This window comes from Mugil cephalus, chromosome 1 (assembly GCF_022458985.1).
Source record: "Mugil cephalus isolate CIBA_MC_2020 chromosome 1, CIBA_Mcephalus_1.1, whole genome shotgun sequence".
NCBI lineage: Eukaryota > Metazoa > Chordata > Actinopteri > Mugiliformes > Mugilidae > Mugil > Mugil cephalus.
This window is the reverse complement of record NC_061770.1, coordinates 10,311,700-10,329,698: the sequence shown is the minus strand read 5'-3', so window position 1 is coordinate 10,329,698 and position 17,999 is coordinate 10,311,700. Positions and strand designations below refer to the sequence as shown.

Sequence of the window (17,999 nt, the reverse complement as noted above, 5' to 3'; positions counted from 1 at the left end):
GCTAAAAGGAGAGAGAATATTGCTCTTAAATTTGTCAGGCAGCCAGAGGCAACGCTCTAAATGAATGATAATGTTGTTATCTGCCGGATGTGTAAACAGGAAACGGTTTGTTAATGAGTTTGCTTTATCAACTTAAAAGGTGAGAGTATGTCAGTGTCGTGTTTGCAGATTGTTGCCGCCGCCACAAGTGGCCAAAACCAAAGAAAATAGAATTTTTGTCAGCCCACTGTGTAAGCAGGGAAATGTAGTTCATCATAATAAGAGCTTAAGTGTGTTTCGTGCATCGTGCATGCGCAGGAACCACTTTTAAATACAACTTTAACCTGACTCGTTAAGAACTAAGAAAGGAGGTTTTCTGTGTAAACCTTGAGACACCCTATGGTTTTTACAGGCTCTGGTGAATCAGCCGTTTGCTTTTATTCTTTTAACTCTACGGTGTGCTGCAGGACAGAGAATCATCTCCACTATAGATACAACTTATATGTTTATGTAGATAATTTAAGCATTTTAAAAGAATACCTGGTTAGATTCTTATAAATAAACTCATTATGGTCAGTACTTAGATGAGATTGTTGGCTACTATAGTTCACTTGCAGGAGATTTTATCCTCTGAATGACTTTATCCTGATCACAATAAAAAATAAACTGTGAGATAAATTACCACACTGAGGATGCAGTTTTTATGCAGCACCACGTGAATTCGCTGTCACTCACTGAATGAGCAAGTCTCACGGGGATACAGACGTTTACTGCCGGGATTCATATTTGCTAACATCACATGCAGCACAGCGATCCATTCACCTTGTAATCATGCAGGAGCCTCCCGGCCCCCATCACACACACAGGCTGATGCACAGAACCTGCGACAGGTGTCACGTGATCCTTTCTCATCTTGCCCCTGTGATGCTCAACACTTAACAGGGTTTTGTTGGTGCGGTGGCTGGGTGGCTGGACGATTTAGCACGTTCCTGTGTGTGTCAGTTCGTGTTGGTGTGTCACCGTGTAGGTGTGTGTCAGTTTGTCAGCGGCGGCGCCTACGGGACACGAACACGTGGGGCCACAGTCAGCTCGGTGTGGATGAATTACAGCAGGCTCCTGCGTTGTAGAACGCTAGTGTATTTCTGTGCTCGCTGCTGTGCCCGTCCAGGAACACTGACTCAGATAAGTGGTGGCTCTCATGCTGTAAAGAGTGTATAGGAGGGGCAGGGGGGTTTTGGGGGGGCCAAAGAGATGTAAGAAGTGGCAAACCAACTCAGTGTGCAGTTAACATTCCCCATCCAGCTCGCAGGCAAGATTTCACGCTTGCTGTAGGAGAGGGCTCTTACCATTGACTGATCGGTGAGTCACTCCACTCTGATACAGAAAGCATCTGTGTGAGTGACATTAATGCAACGTGGATTTCTGAGTTTTCATAACCTTAATGCAACATTATAGTCTGCTCATAGGAAGCTTTGAGAATGAGTAAATCTTTTAATAGAAGAACAGAAGCCCTATATAAATATATTTCTATTCTTGAATATTCAAATAAAAATAAGTTTGATGTTACTGTAAGATTCATTATTGTGATTGTGATGGAAACTGAGAGTATTACTGGCAGGGTGGCCACGCTGTGTTTAGAGTTATAGAAGCAGTAATAAAATGACCATTAGCTTACCATCAGAGTTGTCATCTCCTGCGAAAATGGGAGTTTTATTCTGGATTGCCATATGTCTGTTGGTAACCATATGCACCGATCAGGCATAACATTATGACCACCTTCCTAATATTGTGTAGGTCTCCCTTGTGCCATGAAAAAAGAATGGAGAATGGACATGGGCCTTCTGAGGTTGTCCTGTGGTATCAGGTAACAGAATGTTGTTGCCGTTTTTAGTACCAGTTTAGGATCTAGTGAATTCGGAGGTCAGGTCAACACCTTGTGCTTTTTTTTTTTGAGTTGTTCCTAAACTGTTCTGGTCTAGGTGGGTGGTACATCAATGCCAGGTCCAAAGATTTCCTAACAGAACACTGAATTGTCACAAGATGGTCAACGTTATTTACTTCTACTGTCAGTAGTCATAATGTTATGCCTGATCCGTGTGTGGCAGATGCCACCAAAATACAACTGTAAAACATTTACTTTAACCTCAGAATGCTTCTCTCAGTGAGCATTAGGGGAGATTTATTGTTCTCCGTGGTTCGAGAAGAAGAGAATGCAACACATACAACAGTAAGTAGATTTGAGAGGATGGCAAAGGACCGAAAATGATTTGTGGAAATGAGGGTTCATTTCCTGCTTTGGAGAAAATAGCGCTTATTAAACATAGAGCTCATTTACATGTATGAGTCACAAAATCATTTTCCTGTGCATTGTCAGTGCAGTAACTCAAGGCTGTACATCACTGTGATGTCTTATACTAGGCCTCTGGGCTGTCTGTTTGGTGCTTCGCTGGAACAATTCATACAGCGAACTGTCCTATTTACTGAAGATAATATGCTTTATTCTTTGTCTTTTGCTTTTCACTTTCATGTGTCTGTTGCTCTCTTTTTGTGGCAAGAGTGTGTTTAAAGTGTGCCCAAACCACTTAAATCACAAAATGACATTTTGTTTAGAATATTTTAATAATTCTGACACATATAGCTCAATAAAACGTGGATCTATCAAATGTGAAATGTACTGTAAGAGCCAAACACAATGTGTGTGTGTCCCTGAAACCAAATGTGCGTTTGCTGCTGGTGCTCCATCTGGTGGCTTGTAGGGTTGAGTAACTTACAGCATACAAGAAATTACTGTAGAGGACACTGTCTCTGTTCTCCACATAACTGCTGTGTTATGCCACCTCTGTGAAATGCACCACCCACCAGAGCCCATAATGTCTTTTTTTAGGTCAATTACTGCTCTGAAAATCCAAGGGCACACAGGGAGAAATGCTTCTAAATGGGCTCTAACTCTAATGTGTTCATTAACTTTAAGTATAGAGGTGTGGAGCTCCCCTTCTGGGGTTTTACTGTTATGTGCTGTTAAATATAATCTCTATAAAAGGAAAAGCACTGGTGGATTTTTTATTAAATATTCCTCTGAGATTTGAAAACTAACCAATAGTAAAAAAGTGGTTAATCAGAGAAAATAACTAAAATTTAACAAGAATACACCCAGAAGTGTTGTTATGGATTGATATGCATTCACTCCCAAACAGCTATTAGATTTCATGTACTAAACTGCTGCAGGCAGAGATTTGAATCGTATATTTAATGGGTTGTTTCTGTGTGTCTTTCCAAATTATAGGATGAGCCCCTCAGGTCAGTAGACCCGTGCTGATTGGAGACATGTTCTAGGGACGACACATCAGACACCATGAAAGGGTTAGGAGCCAACCGCAGTCGTCACCTGTCTGACTCGTGTGAACCAGCGGGATGTCCACAGAAGCCTCTGTGTCCTTTGAACTCTGACCCTCACAGCGCCTTTCTGTTGAGCCCCACCATAAACCACTATGGCACTCTGGACCCCCACCTCCATCAGTGCTCTCCGACCAGCCCTACCAACTTGACGCCTGACTGTCTGCTGCCTTTCAGCCAGATGTCCAACAGCAGCACCTTCCCCCGTCTGCATTTTACCTCCCAGGCAGACCAGGTTGACTGTTCCCAGGCCTGTATGGCCGGCGGTGGAGTGGTTCAGGGCAGCAGGGCAGGCACACTATCCACCTCTTTGTCTATGGGCATGGGCTTGGGTCTAGGCCTGACCGGTGCGCCTATGATCACCAGTGGATCAGCCACCATCTCCTCTGCAGCAGCAGCCAAGATGAATCGGCTACCCTCCAACCTTCTGGATCAGCTAGAGAGGCACCTGCCCCTGCAGCATGATGGCTTCAGTACGCTTCAGTTCCATAGAGGACGTATGTCAAAGCAACGCAGTGAGAGTCCAGGACGCATACGCCACCTGATGCACTCTGTGCAGAAGCTATTTGCCAAGTCTCAGTCCTTGGAAAACTCTGCAATCAAAGGCAGCATGAACGGGCGCTCTGCTGGAGGAATGACTGGAACTACAGGAAGTGGGGAGGATGGTGGCAGACCGACCCGAAGAAGCAAGAGTAAAGACAGGGCCAAAACTGAGGGGCCAAAGCAGAGACCTAGACCTAATACACTTGGCCTCTGGAGCTCAGATGATGCCCTGGACACTGACGCTACCAAAGCTGGCACTATTGCTGTAGGTTACCGCAACCCGTTGAGCATGATGACTCTGGGCAGAGCGGTGTCAGACAGCCAGGCCGCTCCAAGGCATATTCCACAGGGCTACAACACAATTTCTGCACATACTCTCAAGACCTCGAAAAGCAGCAGTGACCTCAAGTTCCTGGCATGCCCAGCCACACAGGTAGGATCCAAGGAAGAGGAGGGAAGATCTAGGAGAAGCAAGGATGATATACTGGTTAAGAGGGGCTCCTGGTCCACTCTCACCCTCAGCCAGGCCAGGCAAGTGTTGCAGAAGGGCTCTGCTACAGTCAACAGGACCCTGCTTAAGACAAAATCATGCCACCAAGACCTGGCACAACACTTCCTTCAGGTAGGAGGGCCAGTGAGTATTCATCTTCATCATCATTCCTTAGTCTGCATGGATTTATTTTCTATAATTTCTCCGGTGACTCTTATTTTATTGGTCAGTTTTGAGCACTAATCAGTTCCTTCCCGATAATTTACAATCAAATCTTGTTTAACAACATTATTTATGGTCACATTTAGAGACTTTCCTCACAAATCCGTCACACCACGCCTTTTTTAAATACCATTGTCAAGAAAAAACAAAAAATACACACAGTGCCTATAAGTGAACTCTCGAAATATTTCCATAACACAGTTTCACAACAATCTCTTCATGCAACTCAGGTCCCAGTGGGGGACTGGGCAGGAACTCTGGGTCGAGGACGGGGCAAAGGACCTGAGATTCCTTGTCGAAGGATGCGCAGTGGCAGCTACGTGAAAGCCATGGGAGACTTGGAAGACAGCGAGGACTCCGAGGGAAGCCCAAAACCTTCCCCCAAATCTGCAGCTCGTCGTCAGAGCTACCTGAAGGCCACCCAGCAATCCCTGAGTGAGCAGCAGCCACCACCACCTCCACGCAAGTGAGTCGCACAGTATAGAGAATCAGAGTCACACTGGAATTATGACTTTGGTTGTGATCATTGTTTTGTCATAGCTGGGTTTGTGCTCTTTTCTTTACATTCATTAAAACATAGGCCGACACTAATGGAGCATTTGTTAATATTGAGCGGAGAAGGCTTTTAATGTCCACAAAGATTGTCAGTAGGTGGCAGCATCCTGTCACAAATAATTGTGGGGATATATGGAAAAACAAGCTCATATGAACTCTGGGGGCCATAAATTAAATGCAGTATCATCTTTATTTGCTGCAAAAGCAATAGGAGGTGAATTTTTGCCATGTGTTTTACTCCTACATCCACACGGACAGGCCTCGTTGCTACGCTCTCATGCGGGAGGATTATCTGTGGTCTCCTCTGCAGAGTGCATGCTCTATGCAGCATCTGAGGTCAGTGCCATCTATAGGCAGGCAGTGTGGCAACCCTCCCACCCTCACTTGTCCCACCACTACTACCCACCACCTTTTTTTGTCTAACGATCCCAGTACTTTTCCTCTCTACCCTCAGTTCCATCTCTCGCCTTGCAGGTACCCTGAGTGGTGTGTTAGTATTTGACTCTTATCTGCTTCTCAAACCCTGATTTCATAACATGCAAATTTTCCATGGAAATCACTCCAGCACACCATGTTGCTTAGCGCGCACACATTTCCACTACAACACCAGCTGTCAAACTGGCGAGCCAGAACAGAGGAAATGAATTTAAATATCAATTAAAAGCAAATTTATAAATCTTCTGTCCAGCAGCATTGCTCATAATCTTTATTTCCTCTGTGCTGCCATTTTAAACCCTACCACGTATCACTGTCCACACATCTCAGACGTATTTAATTTTGAAATACCCAGGAGAACTTCTCAGAAAGTGATTCAAAGTTTCTCCTGGATATCATTAATTAAACACAGCTCTCACTTATTACAGTCTCTGACTTCTGGGAAGCTGATTATAACGTTCACTTCCACAGCACCCTGCCGTCCCTGAAAGAGCTGTCCACTAATCGGAGCCTAGATAACTTAGACTGCCTGGTGGGCCCTTTGGAGGCGCCCCCACGCCACAGGAACAACGATTTCAGCCAATGCTCTGGCACACTTGGCAGAGGCTCTGGTGCTCAGGTATGTCTGTGATCTTATCAAATGTGCTACCGTGGATGTTTTCGATCTGACGGGAATGTAGTTTGTGTGTTGTGTGTCAGTTGAACTGTGAAGTCATTGCTGTAAAGAAGAGGGACAAAATAATAGAAAAAACTGCTGGAGATCAAATAGGAAAAAACAACTACTACCTGTATAAAAATGATCTATTATCTATTAACACACTGTTTTAGTTAGGTAGGTGTTAACAAGGCGTACCTAATAAAGTGGCAACTGATTCATACCCATTTAGAAATAGCTAATTGCAAACTTTTGGAGATCCACTGGCCTTAAGCAAGTTAAAAGTGAATGTAGTATAATCACGTGGGATGAGTAAAAAGACACATCAGCACAACCCTGCAATGACAAGGCTAGTGTTAGAGAATATTTTAACCTCTGTGACTGCATAGATGACATTTAAACCAGACAGGAATAAGGCAGAGGAACAAAAAAGATGACTGAATGTCCATTTGTAACATAAACCATATTATGCCACTTGATCAAACATTTCAGAGGATGCAATTATGTTTACAATTACTTAATTTAAATCCCCAGAAAAAAAAATAAATGGGTTTTTTCACAATTCAAGCAATATTGAAATAAAAAAGACATATTTTTTTCCAACAACGTGGTGTCTATCTTGATTCTTTGGTAAAAGAAGGGGTAGGTAGCAACCAAGTACATTTTCTCATGTGAAGTAGAGTCTTGTTGTTTACTAATTTTAATTTTTCCTTCCTACGCCATCTGTCATTTCTGGCTCCCTGTTATTTATTGTGTGACTCAAGGCGAGGCTGAAGACACAGGTTGAGAACCACCGCACTAAACTATGTAAAAGTATAAAAGGCAGTTTTAACTAGTTCTAACACTAAAATGCAGTGCACACATTCATTAACAGGTACCAACTTATTGCAGAATATTACTTTTCGTCTGTTTTTCTTAAATGAGATTTTGAATCCATGACGTCTACTTGTAACTGAATATGATAAGATTTAGTGTAGTATAAAAACATTGCCACTTTCACTTTCATGTTAAAATCACTGAGCACCTCTTCCACCACACAGTATAAATGTGTCAAATGCATGTTTATCAGTCTGCCCTCTGCCCTCAGCGTGTGAGTCTGCACACGTTCTTTCAGGTATGCGGGCAGGGCTGTGGACACTCTGTACCTTACTGCGAGGCGGAGTCGCAGGCGGTGGAGGCTCTGGATCTGCCTGCGCCTACGTGCTTCCGGTCGCGAAGCCACAGCTACCTGAGGGCCATCCAGGCGGGCTGCTCCCAGGATGAAGATACGGCTTCTGTGGACTCGGAGTCACCACCACCCACCGCTGCAAACTACAGCTACAGCTCCAACACCCGTGAGTACCAGTGAGGGGAAGACAGTGTTAACAGTTCTAAAAATAATAGCAGAAATGGAGGAAACAACTGACTTTAAATATGATATCCACATATCTTTTTACTTAGCTTATAGCAAAACAAAGACTTTGATAGGAATAAATCATGCAAGGAAATAGGGCAATTTATGAAATGTTACTGTGTATGTGTAGCTCATAGAATGCACAAAGAACATGAACACTGATTTTCTACACAAGAAGCTCCAGCAAGACGTTTCTCCAGCTCTGTCTTTAACGATGAACACTCACAACAAATTATTCACACAGCAACTGAATATTGCAAGTAGCTCTCTTCTGAATCTATGGCTAAATGATCGCAAGAAAGGTACAAGAACACTTTCTCACAAAATCAGTGCTATTGCAAAATGTTTTTTTGTTATTTTTTTGTCATTCAGCCACCACCACAAATGTGTTTTTTATTTTGGAGAATAAGATCTGACATAAATATAACAAATATGGCTATAAATCCTTGTCCGTTATGTTTCCACTGAGCATTCTTTTTTTTTTCTACTTACAATAAAGTTCAAGATATTTTTGAGTGATATTGGCATAAAAACGTAAATAAACAGGAATATGTTTTGTTTTTTCTTTAAGAAAAGTTCAGAGAGCCTGTTCATGTGTGGTATTGAATCATAAGTTCATGGTTACAAGCATTTCAAAAGTTGACCAAAATTATACCAAAATTCAGTGATATGTACACACCATGTTTTCTGCCTGGGATAACTATATGACAAATTCATATATTCATTCATGTGTTTCATAATTCATTCATATGCCTAAATGCATTAAAAGCCTTTATTTATATTGGACCCAATATGCCTCGTAGAATGTGTGTTATTATCTTATTTCACCAGTTTCTTGCAAAAATATTTGACGAAAGATTGATAGACCTGTATATTCATGCTATACATGCACATAAAATATTCCATTTAAAAATATTTTGTATGATTTTTTGTTTTGATGAAGTTTTGTTTCGATGTCTTGGTTGTTATAAGATTTTTTTAGTGAGGTAAACAGAGAGAAAACCACTCAGATAAACACAAATGAAACCTAAAGCATTCCAGTATACCAGTCATGCACTAAATCCTATTTCTTTAACATAGTTGAGAGAACTGTTGATTCAACTGTGTTTATGTTGGAGGCTGTGGTTAGTATTGTACTTGACTGTGTTGTACCAACACATGCTTTTATTATTTTGACAACCAAATTTCAGTGGGTTAAGATAACAGAAGCATGATGGTGTATAATTCAGCACAGTTTAACCACAAACTACGTCCAGTTGAATTGCCACTTTTTTATTTTTTTTTATTTTAGAATACATTTATTTTCACCAGTGTACCCAGTGAACTGAAAAGTGTACTTGAACATTATGTATTTATAAAATGCTGTGTATGATTTCATTTATTGGTGATGAAATGATGTGAAAACTCGATCCAGATACAACTCTGTTGATGGGGTAACAGCAGATCAGTCACAGTAGTCTGGAGGTGTGGTGCTTTTTATGTCTAGACCCGAGTCTGTTCCCGCGGCGCCACAGACGAAATGAAACGCACCTACCGTGACACATTCACCGACAACGTAATACTTAGACTTAAACCAATCACCGGCGAGCTCGGTGAGCTCGAGGCCCAGAGCTGTCCAATCAGAGAGCAGAGGGTCTGTTACGGAGAAAACGTGGACTTCCAATCCTCGTCGTCAAGGGCGTGTACTACAAATCTTTTCTTCACGGCGTCGTTGTGTTTCTTACGGCAGGACACAGTAGTCCGTCTGCATCTTGTCTGCGCTTCATGAATGAGCGGAAAATAAGGACTTTCGAGTCACCCGTGACACAGTAAGGCTTTTTTTTATCGCTTCCCCCCCGGCTAAACGTCAATGTGCTGACTGACTGTCAGTTGTTGTCGGAGCGCTAGCAACAGTAGGCTAAGGGGTGCTAACGTTAACGGTGTGGTGGGTTGACTAGCTGCTAGCTAACGTGGATGAAGAAAGAGGATGAAACCTAATGCAGACTGTCTCTGGGCAGCATGCGAGGCTGGTGGGTAGTAGCGTGGCTGCTGCTGATGATGGCGATTGCGTGGTGGCAATGAGGCGGAAAGCAGCCTCTTTGTTGCTGCCCTCGTATCAACTACATGACGCCTGGGGCTACTGAGCGTCAAAAGCCCCGTGTGAGCGTCTACTGGTCTACTGGCTAGTAGTAGCACAAGCTAACAGTAGCAGAGGCGTCTACAACCTCGATGCCGGGGCTAGTTTGGCTAACCAAACAGATAGCTGACATCGGCTAAAGCATTAAGTTAAAATCCGATCTTAATTTGCCAAATCAGCTTATTTAGAGAGGTTTGTCCTAACCCCTAACCCAAACCCTATCATTCATTCAAATGGGGAAATTATCTCAAAATATCTGCGTTAAATGCTTCAAATTGAACTGACTGGGTAATCAATTCACTTGGTGGTGTTTTTTTTTTTTTTTTTTTTTTTTTTGGATTAACATCATGGGTTAGAAGAAGTCAGGTAACTGTGCTCTCTTTTCCCAGACCGAACATGTGACAGTGATGCGTGTCCAGAGGCATGAAGTTAGCAATGAATCACGTTCACGTCATTTATTATTCTAAATGCAATCAAATCTGAGCCTTCCAAAGGTCTTTTATCAGACTTTTCCTTCGGTTCAAGTTCAAAGTGTTGTTTTCATTGCTTATATCTTGCTAATATAAGTAAGCAAGGTACTTCTTTTTTATATTTTATACATATTTCTTTTTTAAATGTCATGCGTTGATGTGGTTAGTTCCTGTTCATCTACCTTCTAACCCCCTAACCTCATCTGACAAAACAGCAGTGGCTATTTTGGTCTACAGTTTCATGTGCCATTTTTATTCATCTGCCATGTGCTAAAACCTGAGGACATGATCAATAATTTATCAGCTTCCTGCTGCACTTTGTAGTGCTTTGCAGTTAGGATACTTTACTAGGCTTTTATAAGGACCACCTGACACAAGAAGGATGTGCACACAAAAGGACTGTCGCATCACAACCACAGCAATATTATCTACATCCGTTTTCTGTGTGCACCGACGCTGGTGTTTATATTGGCTGGAAGAGTATCAAGTTAGAAATGGCTTTAAAGAGACTTTGTGACAGGTGCTTTGTGTTAACTAATTCACTGGCGACTCACTGTAGCAACAAGGCGTTTTCATTGTATTTAGAACTACATTACACAAGATGTGGTAGTGTCAGTGTATCACCGTGAATAGACTGTGAGTCATCAGTGTTATACACTCTTCCTCTCATACTCATTGATGAGGTAATCTCTTGACTAAATGGGCGAAGCAACTGCAGCTTAACAGCAGACATGCCTCCTAATGATGGATGTTTCTGAACATAGTTCGACAGAAAAGTAAAGGCCAATCCATTTCCTGCACTAATAGCTGGCCTTTATTTGAGAACTTTGTTGCAAAGTTGTTTGAAAAAATATACTTCATATAACATCAAGTTAAGATATTAATCCATACTGAAAAGCATGTTTAGTCTGTTACACCAAGTTAGATAGATTGTAATTGTATTTTTTGGTTTGGTAATTTATTTTAGAGCTTAAAAAGAGAAAAACATTAAAATATTCCACCTCTATTTGCTGACTTTCTGTTTTAGTTGGATAAAACACAATTTGATGGCGTCATCTTGAGGGTCACGAAATTTAGGACGGATATTTTTTCAGTGTTTTCTTACTTATTGCTCGGTTATCTGTTCAGATTATCAGCCATCCAGGTCTTGGAAGGCAAATGGAACTGTTCAGAAGTCACGTGAATGAAACCCCCTCAAGAAACCTCAAATAAGTCCTGCTACGTTTGTTTAAGCTTTCTTTTTTCGTGTAATCACCAGGTAATTTGACTGTTAAATTATGTATTTTGTTGTCAGACGTCAGTGTAGTTTCTAGCCAGGATTATGTCTAAAACATATTCTGTACATCAGACACTGACAACCATTAGCATGAATATTTCCAGCATTATTTAAGCTGTGGCACTTGCGGATATTTTTGGGGGGATTTTCGCATCCTGGAACATTTGACCTCAGAGACACGTGGCATGTGTCTTTACATTAGCTGATTAAGCGCTAACCCAGACTGCCCCAGTCCAAGAAGTCAGATGAGGAACAGCAGGCGGTCTTATATATCAGACTATGCCGCACATGAGAATGCACAAAACAAGTCTCCAGCACTGTAAAGGTTTCACTAAATTATTGGATTTTTGTCTCAATCTGAATGGCTGTTCTCAAGGCAAGTTCTTCTTTCTCTCTATAGACTATTACATTTACGTTTGTATTACTAGCCAGAGCCATGTAGAACAGGTCAACAGAAAACAACCATCACTGTTTGTTTACATTATGTATTTGTTGGTTTTCTCACACTCAGTCTCTGTGTTGTGTAAGCTGTCAACGATTTTTTTCCTGTTGTCAGCAATACTGGCTAAAGGCCGCATATTTTCTGTCTCAACAGACAGCTCTCTCTGTCCTTAAGTCTGTCTGCCCTGCCCAGGTGTTTGCTGTCTCTTACCTCACACCTAAGAACTTGTTGTTTTTATTCATTATGCATTGGTGAAAACACCATTTAATCCATAAAATATAGGGCAGCAACTTTACACTGCCATTAACTGGCTTGACCGAACTGTTTTTTTTATTAAGCTTTCTTTGCTTCTGTTATTACATTTAAGATCTTTTGGATGCAAAATCCCTGTGTAAATATATTTAAAATTCCAACAGTTTTCCCACGCAATGCAAACACATCAGTCATTTGAATATGATGACCATGGGGCTGATTCACATGCTAAGACACAATGTGAATTGAATGCCTATTTTTCCAGATAACCGAGCAGTGGCCAGCTTTTTGGGGACATTTAAATAGGCAACACTTTGCCCATTGATGCCGTCGTTTGCTCTGTGTGTCGGTCATGTGTCCCAATAGTTCATTATGACTCTCAGCCTGCTGTGCAGTAATGCTGGCTAATCTTGGTCAGAGCTTCTGCTACTGCCTCTTTTCATGATACTTGGCTCATACCCAGAGTTCCTCAGAGGTTCATCCTCACTGAGCTACACCGTGTGCTTTGCTTTTATGTATATAGGGCTTTCTTCAGGCGCTTCAGTAGAAGTGGAACTACACCGTCTCCCCTCGATGTTCATTCTGTTACCTAATTAACAGGCTGGACTGTAAGTTAAATAACTCCAGAGTAATCAAAAAATTAAATCCCAAAACAGGACATCAAACTGTGTCACCCAAAATGGAAAAAGAAACTATGTGTGCCTTTTTATAAAAACACAACTAATGGCAATGGTACACGGCAGCAAATATAGTCAGTCCTGTACTAAAGTTTTAGCCTGGTGTGGAGGATCCATTAGTGGTCATCTGATAGCCTTCAGACAGACCTGCTGATGGAACTAGAGGATATTATGGGTCAGAGACTGCATAGCTTTCATAAGTGAAGCAATTTAGTTATTATTTGATGATCATAGTGGTGTTGACAACACTGAAATTGATCTTAATTGTTTTCAGAGCAGCAGACCTCCTTTGTGCCCCTGAGAGCTTATAGACAGCTGCAGCTGCTGTCCACATAACTCGTCAACATGTCAATGGGATTTCTCAGTCACATTCTTCTGGCATTTTCTCCATCAATGGTTGGACTATGAATGCAAAAGTAAATACATTAAAAAAAAAATGAACTAAAATCAGTCCATTGTTTTTTTAAGAGGTCAACATTATTTACATTATTAGTGGGATCTTTCTTCACTGTAAATCATTGAATATAAAAAAAATGAAATATTGTTATAATAGTGTATTACGTGAAATTGTGAAATGTGTTGCTCCTCGTTCTTGAAGTACACATTATATCTGCAGTTCCACATTGTGGAGAATTCAGCTGTTAATGAGCTTAATGTTTCTGTTGTTTGAGACCAAACCCAAAAAACATAAAGAATATTGGAATTTTTTGCCAAAAGGCCATGTCTGCTGGAAATATTCCGGATATTTATACAAGTAGCCGTTTTCATCTGCTTGCTTTGCCTAAAAATTGGTTAAAAAATGTTTCCCTATATGTTAAACTTATATTGACATCACAAGCCCAGATACTACAGCCACTTTACTTTCAGTTTGACCAACTATGCAGTGGACTGTTTGTCCATTCGTTCACTGCTTAGAGCTTGATTGTGATGAAGGGAAGTATGATAATTGAAGCTAAGATGTCCGTAAGTGTTTGAAGAAGTAAAAGTAGAGTGCTCAGCAGGCACTGACCCAGTGGTCCAGGGTCTGGGAAGCTCATCTATCTCCTAATCCCCTCTTGGCTCTATGCCCTTAGATAGGGAGTTCACACCACATATTGCAATAGAACAGCGAAACAGATTGTGCTCTTTGCAAAGTGTGACTAATCTGCAATTAGCCCACTTCACTATGGCTGAATGTTCGTAAATGGTATTAACCTATTTGCGGTTGCCATTGTTCATAAATTGTGGTATTGTAGAGCAAAGGGAGAATTGCACACGTGTGATTAACTGTTGACAGATATTTGGCTCGAGATCATCTTCATAGCTCTGTGTGTGTGCACAGGAGACACAGAGCAGCCTCGTAGACACAACAAATGCAGCGGAGGCATGTGTTGAGAGGATTTAACAAGACACATTAATTGACTTTGGGAATGTCATGCATCTGTGCTATGAGTGCTGCAAGAAGTGGCTCTTTCTCTGGGAATAAACACTCTCTTTTGTTCTCGAAGATGTTTAGTGAGGCGAGAGTGTGACTCCAGGCCAGGGGTGCATGAGCGACACATAAAGTATGCTGTGGATTCCACAGCCATGTTTGTGTATGTTGGTGGGATTTAATGAAGGCTTTGCTGGTGCTGTGAGTCACTGGCCGATGATGGAAGTGCAGTGCCCTCAGAATTACAGGGTGTTAGGTTGCTATTTAGATTGAAACCACTACCGGAGAAAATAAACACTATATTTTCATTATTGATCCAAAGTGGGGAGCCAGGAATTACTTGGGCAGCTAATTTTAAAGATATCTTTCATCCGTCCATGTGTCTGGGAATGCTGTAATTTGGCAGAAGTATTTGCTACTGTGTGTTTTGCAGCATTTTCAACCATATGTTGCAGATTAGCATGCAGTTTAGCATCTCTTCCCTCAATTCTCGAAGAAAGCCTGCGGTTTTTCCTGTTTCTCATGCCTTTGGTCTGTAGTTCGCTCTGTATCGTCACCACAACCCTGCAGTCACATTTGTGAAGGAGAACGAGGCACTGGTCCCATTCCTGCTCTCTGACTCAGATTGTATTTGCTCAGTGATAACCACTTTCAGGCCTCATTACAGTTTCTGTTGAGTCCCAGAATATGAAACCTTCATATAAAGTTGCTCTATGGTCACTGGTGTCTCTACAAAAAAAATAAAAATTTTAAAAAAAAAATTCTTTTTGAATTAAACACTTACAGCTGGCAAAAAGTTACTTTTAAAAAAACGATTTGAGTTGAGTGTGCAAAGTTAAAAGGTTAAATGTTACTAATTGGTCACACAAAGTAAACAAATTGAGCGCACAAGGAAATGAGCATGAGAAATATTTTATGTTCTTATTCTGAAATACCACCAGACACAAGGTCGTCACTTGCAACAATAATAATAACAATGGAATGACTATATTTCTTTGAATAATCTTCACAGCACGTACTGAAAATAGAAACAGGTACATGCAAAGGGAACAACAGGCCCCCAGTTAAGTTTCTGTGGATCCATACTTCCTGGAACTGTTACATTGAAGAGAGCTATCAGCAGAGAAGCCAGAGTTGTCCTCTCTGACAGTCCCCAGAGCAAGAGGACTATGAAGGTGTGGCATGTAAAGGGAGATCTCTAGAGACACACTGACGTCAATGGAAAACAACCACTAGCAACAATACGTTACAGGAAGCACACAGGTTGCTTTGAGTGCAGCCTGATGCAGGCAGCAATAAGGGCAAAGTACAGATACGTTTTACAGATAGGGCTTGTTAATGGTGTTATGATTTGGCACTGCACTGGGAGCAGTTTGCTTAAGTGCGTTAGCATGGTTCAATGTTACTCTTGCTTGTTTTGTTTCTGATGTTGAAAGTGATGACGAACACATTTCTCATTCCAAGTCCTTGTGTTCTTTTGTTTGGTGTCTCCTTCTGTCAACAGTCAGCAATAGGAAGGCTCCTCCTCCAGTCCCACCGCGGACCACCTCTAAGCCCCTCATCTCAGTGACGTTGCAGAGCAGCACAGAGTCGGCCCAAGACACATACCTTGACCAGCAGGACCGCGGCAGCGAGGCCAACAGCCAGTCGGGGCGCAGCAATTCCTCAGACAGCCTCTGTAGCTTACGCACGGGCAGCCTGGCTAAGGGCACCCAGCGCCCACTGCTCCCTGCACCTGCTGCAGGCCCCATACCTCCTGTTCCAGCCCCTCGTGAGCTCCCTCCCACCACCACCACTTCCACATCTACTCAACCCCATCATGAAACCGTGAGCATTGGTATCACCCTAGAGCCGCCCCCAACCGCCCCCAAGAGGAAACTGTCCTCTATTGGAATTCAAGTAGGTTTTTTTTCTTTCAATATTGAGACATGATCGTGCAGTAAAAAGACTAAAGCCACTCGTACAGTTGCGTTTAACATTCCCTTTTGCACGTTTCTTCAGGTGGATTGCGTTTTGCCGATTCCAAGAGAGGAACCACTACCACTGGCTACCCCTTTAAAGTTTCAGTCGATTGGAGTTCAAGTTGAGAACGGCAGGCCGTAAGTATAAACAGCCTTCACAAGCTTGTTGCACAGACAAGATGTAGTCGATCAGAAATATTATTTTAGAAGAGAATATATTAACTTGTACATGTTGTAATGGCTTCGTTAGTATTGTTGTTTTTTTGCAGAGTTTTAATAGTTTATTTTCAAACGGGGTCTTTAAAAAAACTACAAAGACCTCTGTCTCAAACCTGTATACACGTTGCTACATAAGTGTCGATAGGAGGGATAAGATAAGAAAGGTTTTATTGATCTGCGATAGGTGAGGGTTCAGACATCATGACTGAAGGCCAAGAATTTAGTCTGAAAGAGGCACTAGTGTCTTAAAGGTTACACAAGTATAAGTCTTTTTAGGGAAAGGGAAAGAGTAGTGCATAAGCCACACTGAGGTGCCCCTGAGAAAGGCCTCAAACTCCAACTGCTCCAGTGTGTTCAGTGGTTGGAAGGTCAGTCTGTGGTTGAAGGGAGCAGCTTCCAGATTTAACTGTGCTAGTGCGAATGGAAAGAGAGCAAGGCTGTTAGCCGTATTTTGCTGGTTAAATAAATGCTGAAAATGTAAGCATATATATATTTTCTATGTAAAAATATACACTATGTTGACAGTGCAGGAAAATAATAGTAATTTGACCACTGCCAGGACTTCTTTGTCTGCATTTTCCCTCCATAACAGCACATTCTCATCATTATTTCATCCCTGTTGCTGCTGCATCTGCAGTGAGTGGCTGAGGTCATTGAGCAGTCAGCCTGGCAGCAGCACAGCAGCAGAGGACTCTGATTGATTTCCTTTTACTCTTGTTTTGACTGTAGCGAGCTGAACATAGTGAGAAACTGGCCATTTAACTTTTGCAGAGCACTGTAATTTCCTTTAATCACGTTTGTTTGACAGCCTGCTTCTTTTTCTACTGCTCATTATCTTGGAAACCAGCGGTCCGTTAAGCTTTTATGCTGTATACCTGGTTTATTGCTAATTTACTGCTACATCCTCTGTGCTTCTTGGCAGTAAATGATAATGCAGAGCCAGCTGCCACGAGGTCCTGTCAATAGGGCTGGGCAGTATGACCAAAAATGTGTATCACAGTATTTTTCAAAATTCTGATGGTACCATGGTATTTATTTATTTATTTTTACAGTGTCATTTATTTTGAGATATTTATTAACATTTAAACATATTGAAAATACTAGGTCTGTAATGTTGGAACGTCAATAGCAGCGCGACCAGCTACCGTAATAATTGTAGTCTGCGTGCAACTTTTTTTTTCCCTCATTCATAAAAATTCATTTTCAGGGACAGGTCATCCAGAACGGTGACTGTCCCCTGAAATTGGGGACGTCTGGTCACCCTAAAAATCCCTAAAAATACCCGACACAGCATATAAGTCCTCTCGCGTTCTGCTGCCTCATTTCTCGGACCTTTCCATTTTTCACCACCCTTTGCAGTGACACAGTCGCACCATGCGTGTTCAGAAGCGCTACATTGAAAATGGTCCAGTCAGAAACAGTGTCTCGCGGCACAGCGTTCTGAACGCTGCGTAAGCAAGTACACCGGTATGCCAGTATATTAAATATTCATCATCATTCAGAGAAAAAA

The 17,999-nt window shown here is 41.8% G+C and overlaps 1 protein-coding gene across 5 annotated transcripts in view; it reads left to right on the top strand.

The window, feature by feature from the left end:
• dlgap4a (discs, large (Drosophila) homolog-associated protein 4a) overlaps window positions 1-17,999 on the top strand; it is a 77,265-nt gene that overhangs the window by 53,230 nt on the left and 6,036 nt on the right. Inside the window, exons 2-8 of one of the 5 annotated variants that reach the window (XM_047591849.1) lie at window positions 3,263-4,537; window positions 4,858-5,093; window positions 5,441-5,518; window positions 6,089-6,236; window positions 7,387-7,606; window positions 15,814-16,208; window positions 16,311-16,408. In XM_047591849.1, coding sequence (XP_047447805.1) covers window positions 3,332-4,537; window positions 4,858-5,093; window positions 5,441-5,518; window positions 6,089-6,236; window positions 7,387-7,606; window positions 15,814-16,208; window positions 16,311-16,408 — 2,381 coding nt within the window. In that variant the 5' untranslated portion in view covers window positions 3,263-3,331. Of the gene's footprint in view, window positions 1-3,262; window positions 4,550-4,857; window positions 5,094-5,440; window positions 5,519-6,088; window positions 6,237-7,359; window positions 7,607-15,813; window positions 16,209-16,310; window positions 16,409-17,999 lie in introns of all 5 variants that reach the window. The other 4 variants (XM_047591828.1, XM_047591838.1, XM_047591817.1 and 1 more) reach the window with 4 other exon arrangements.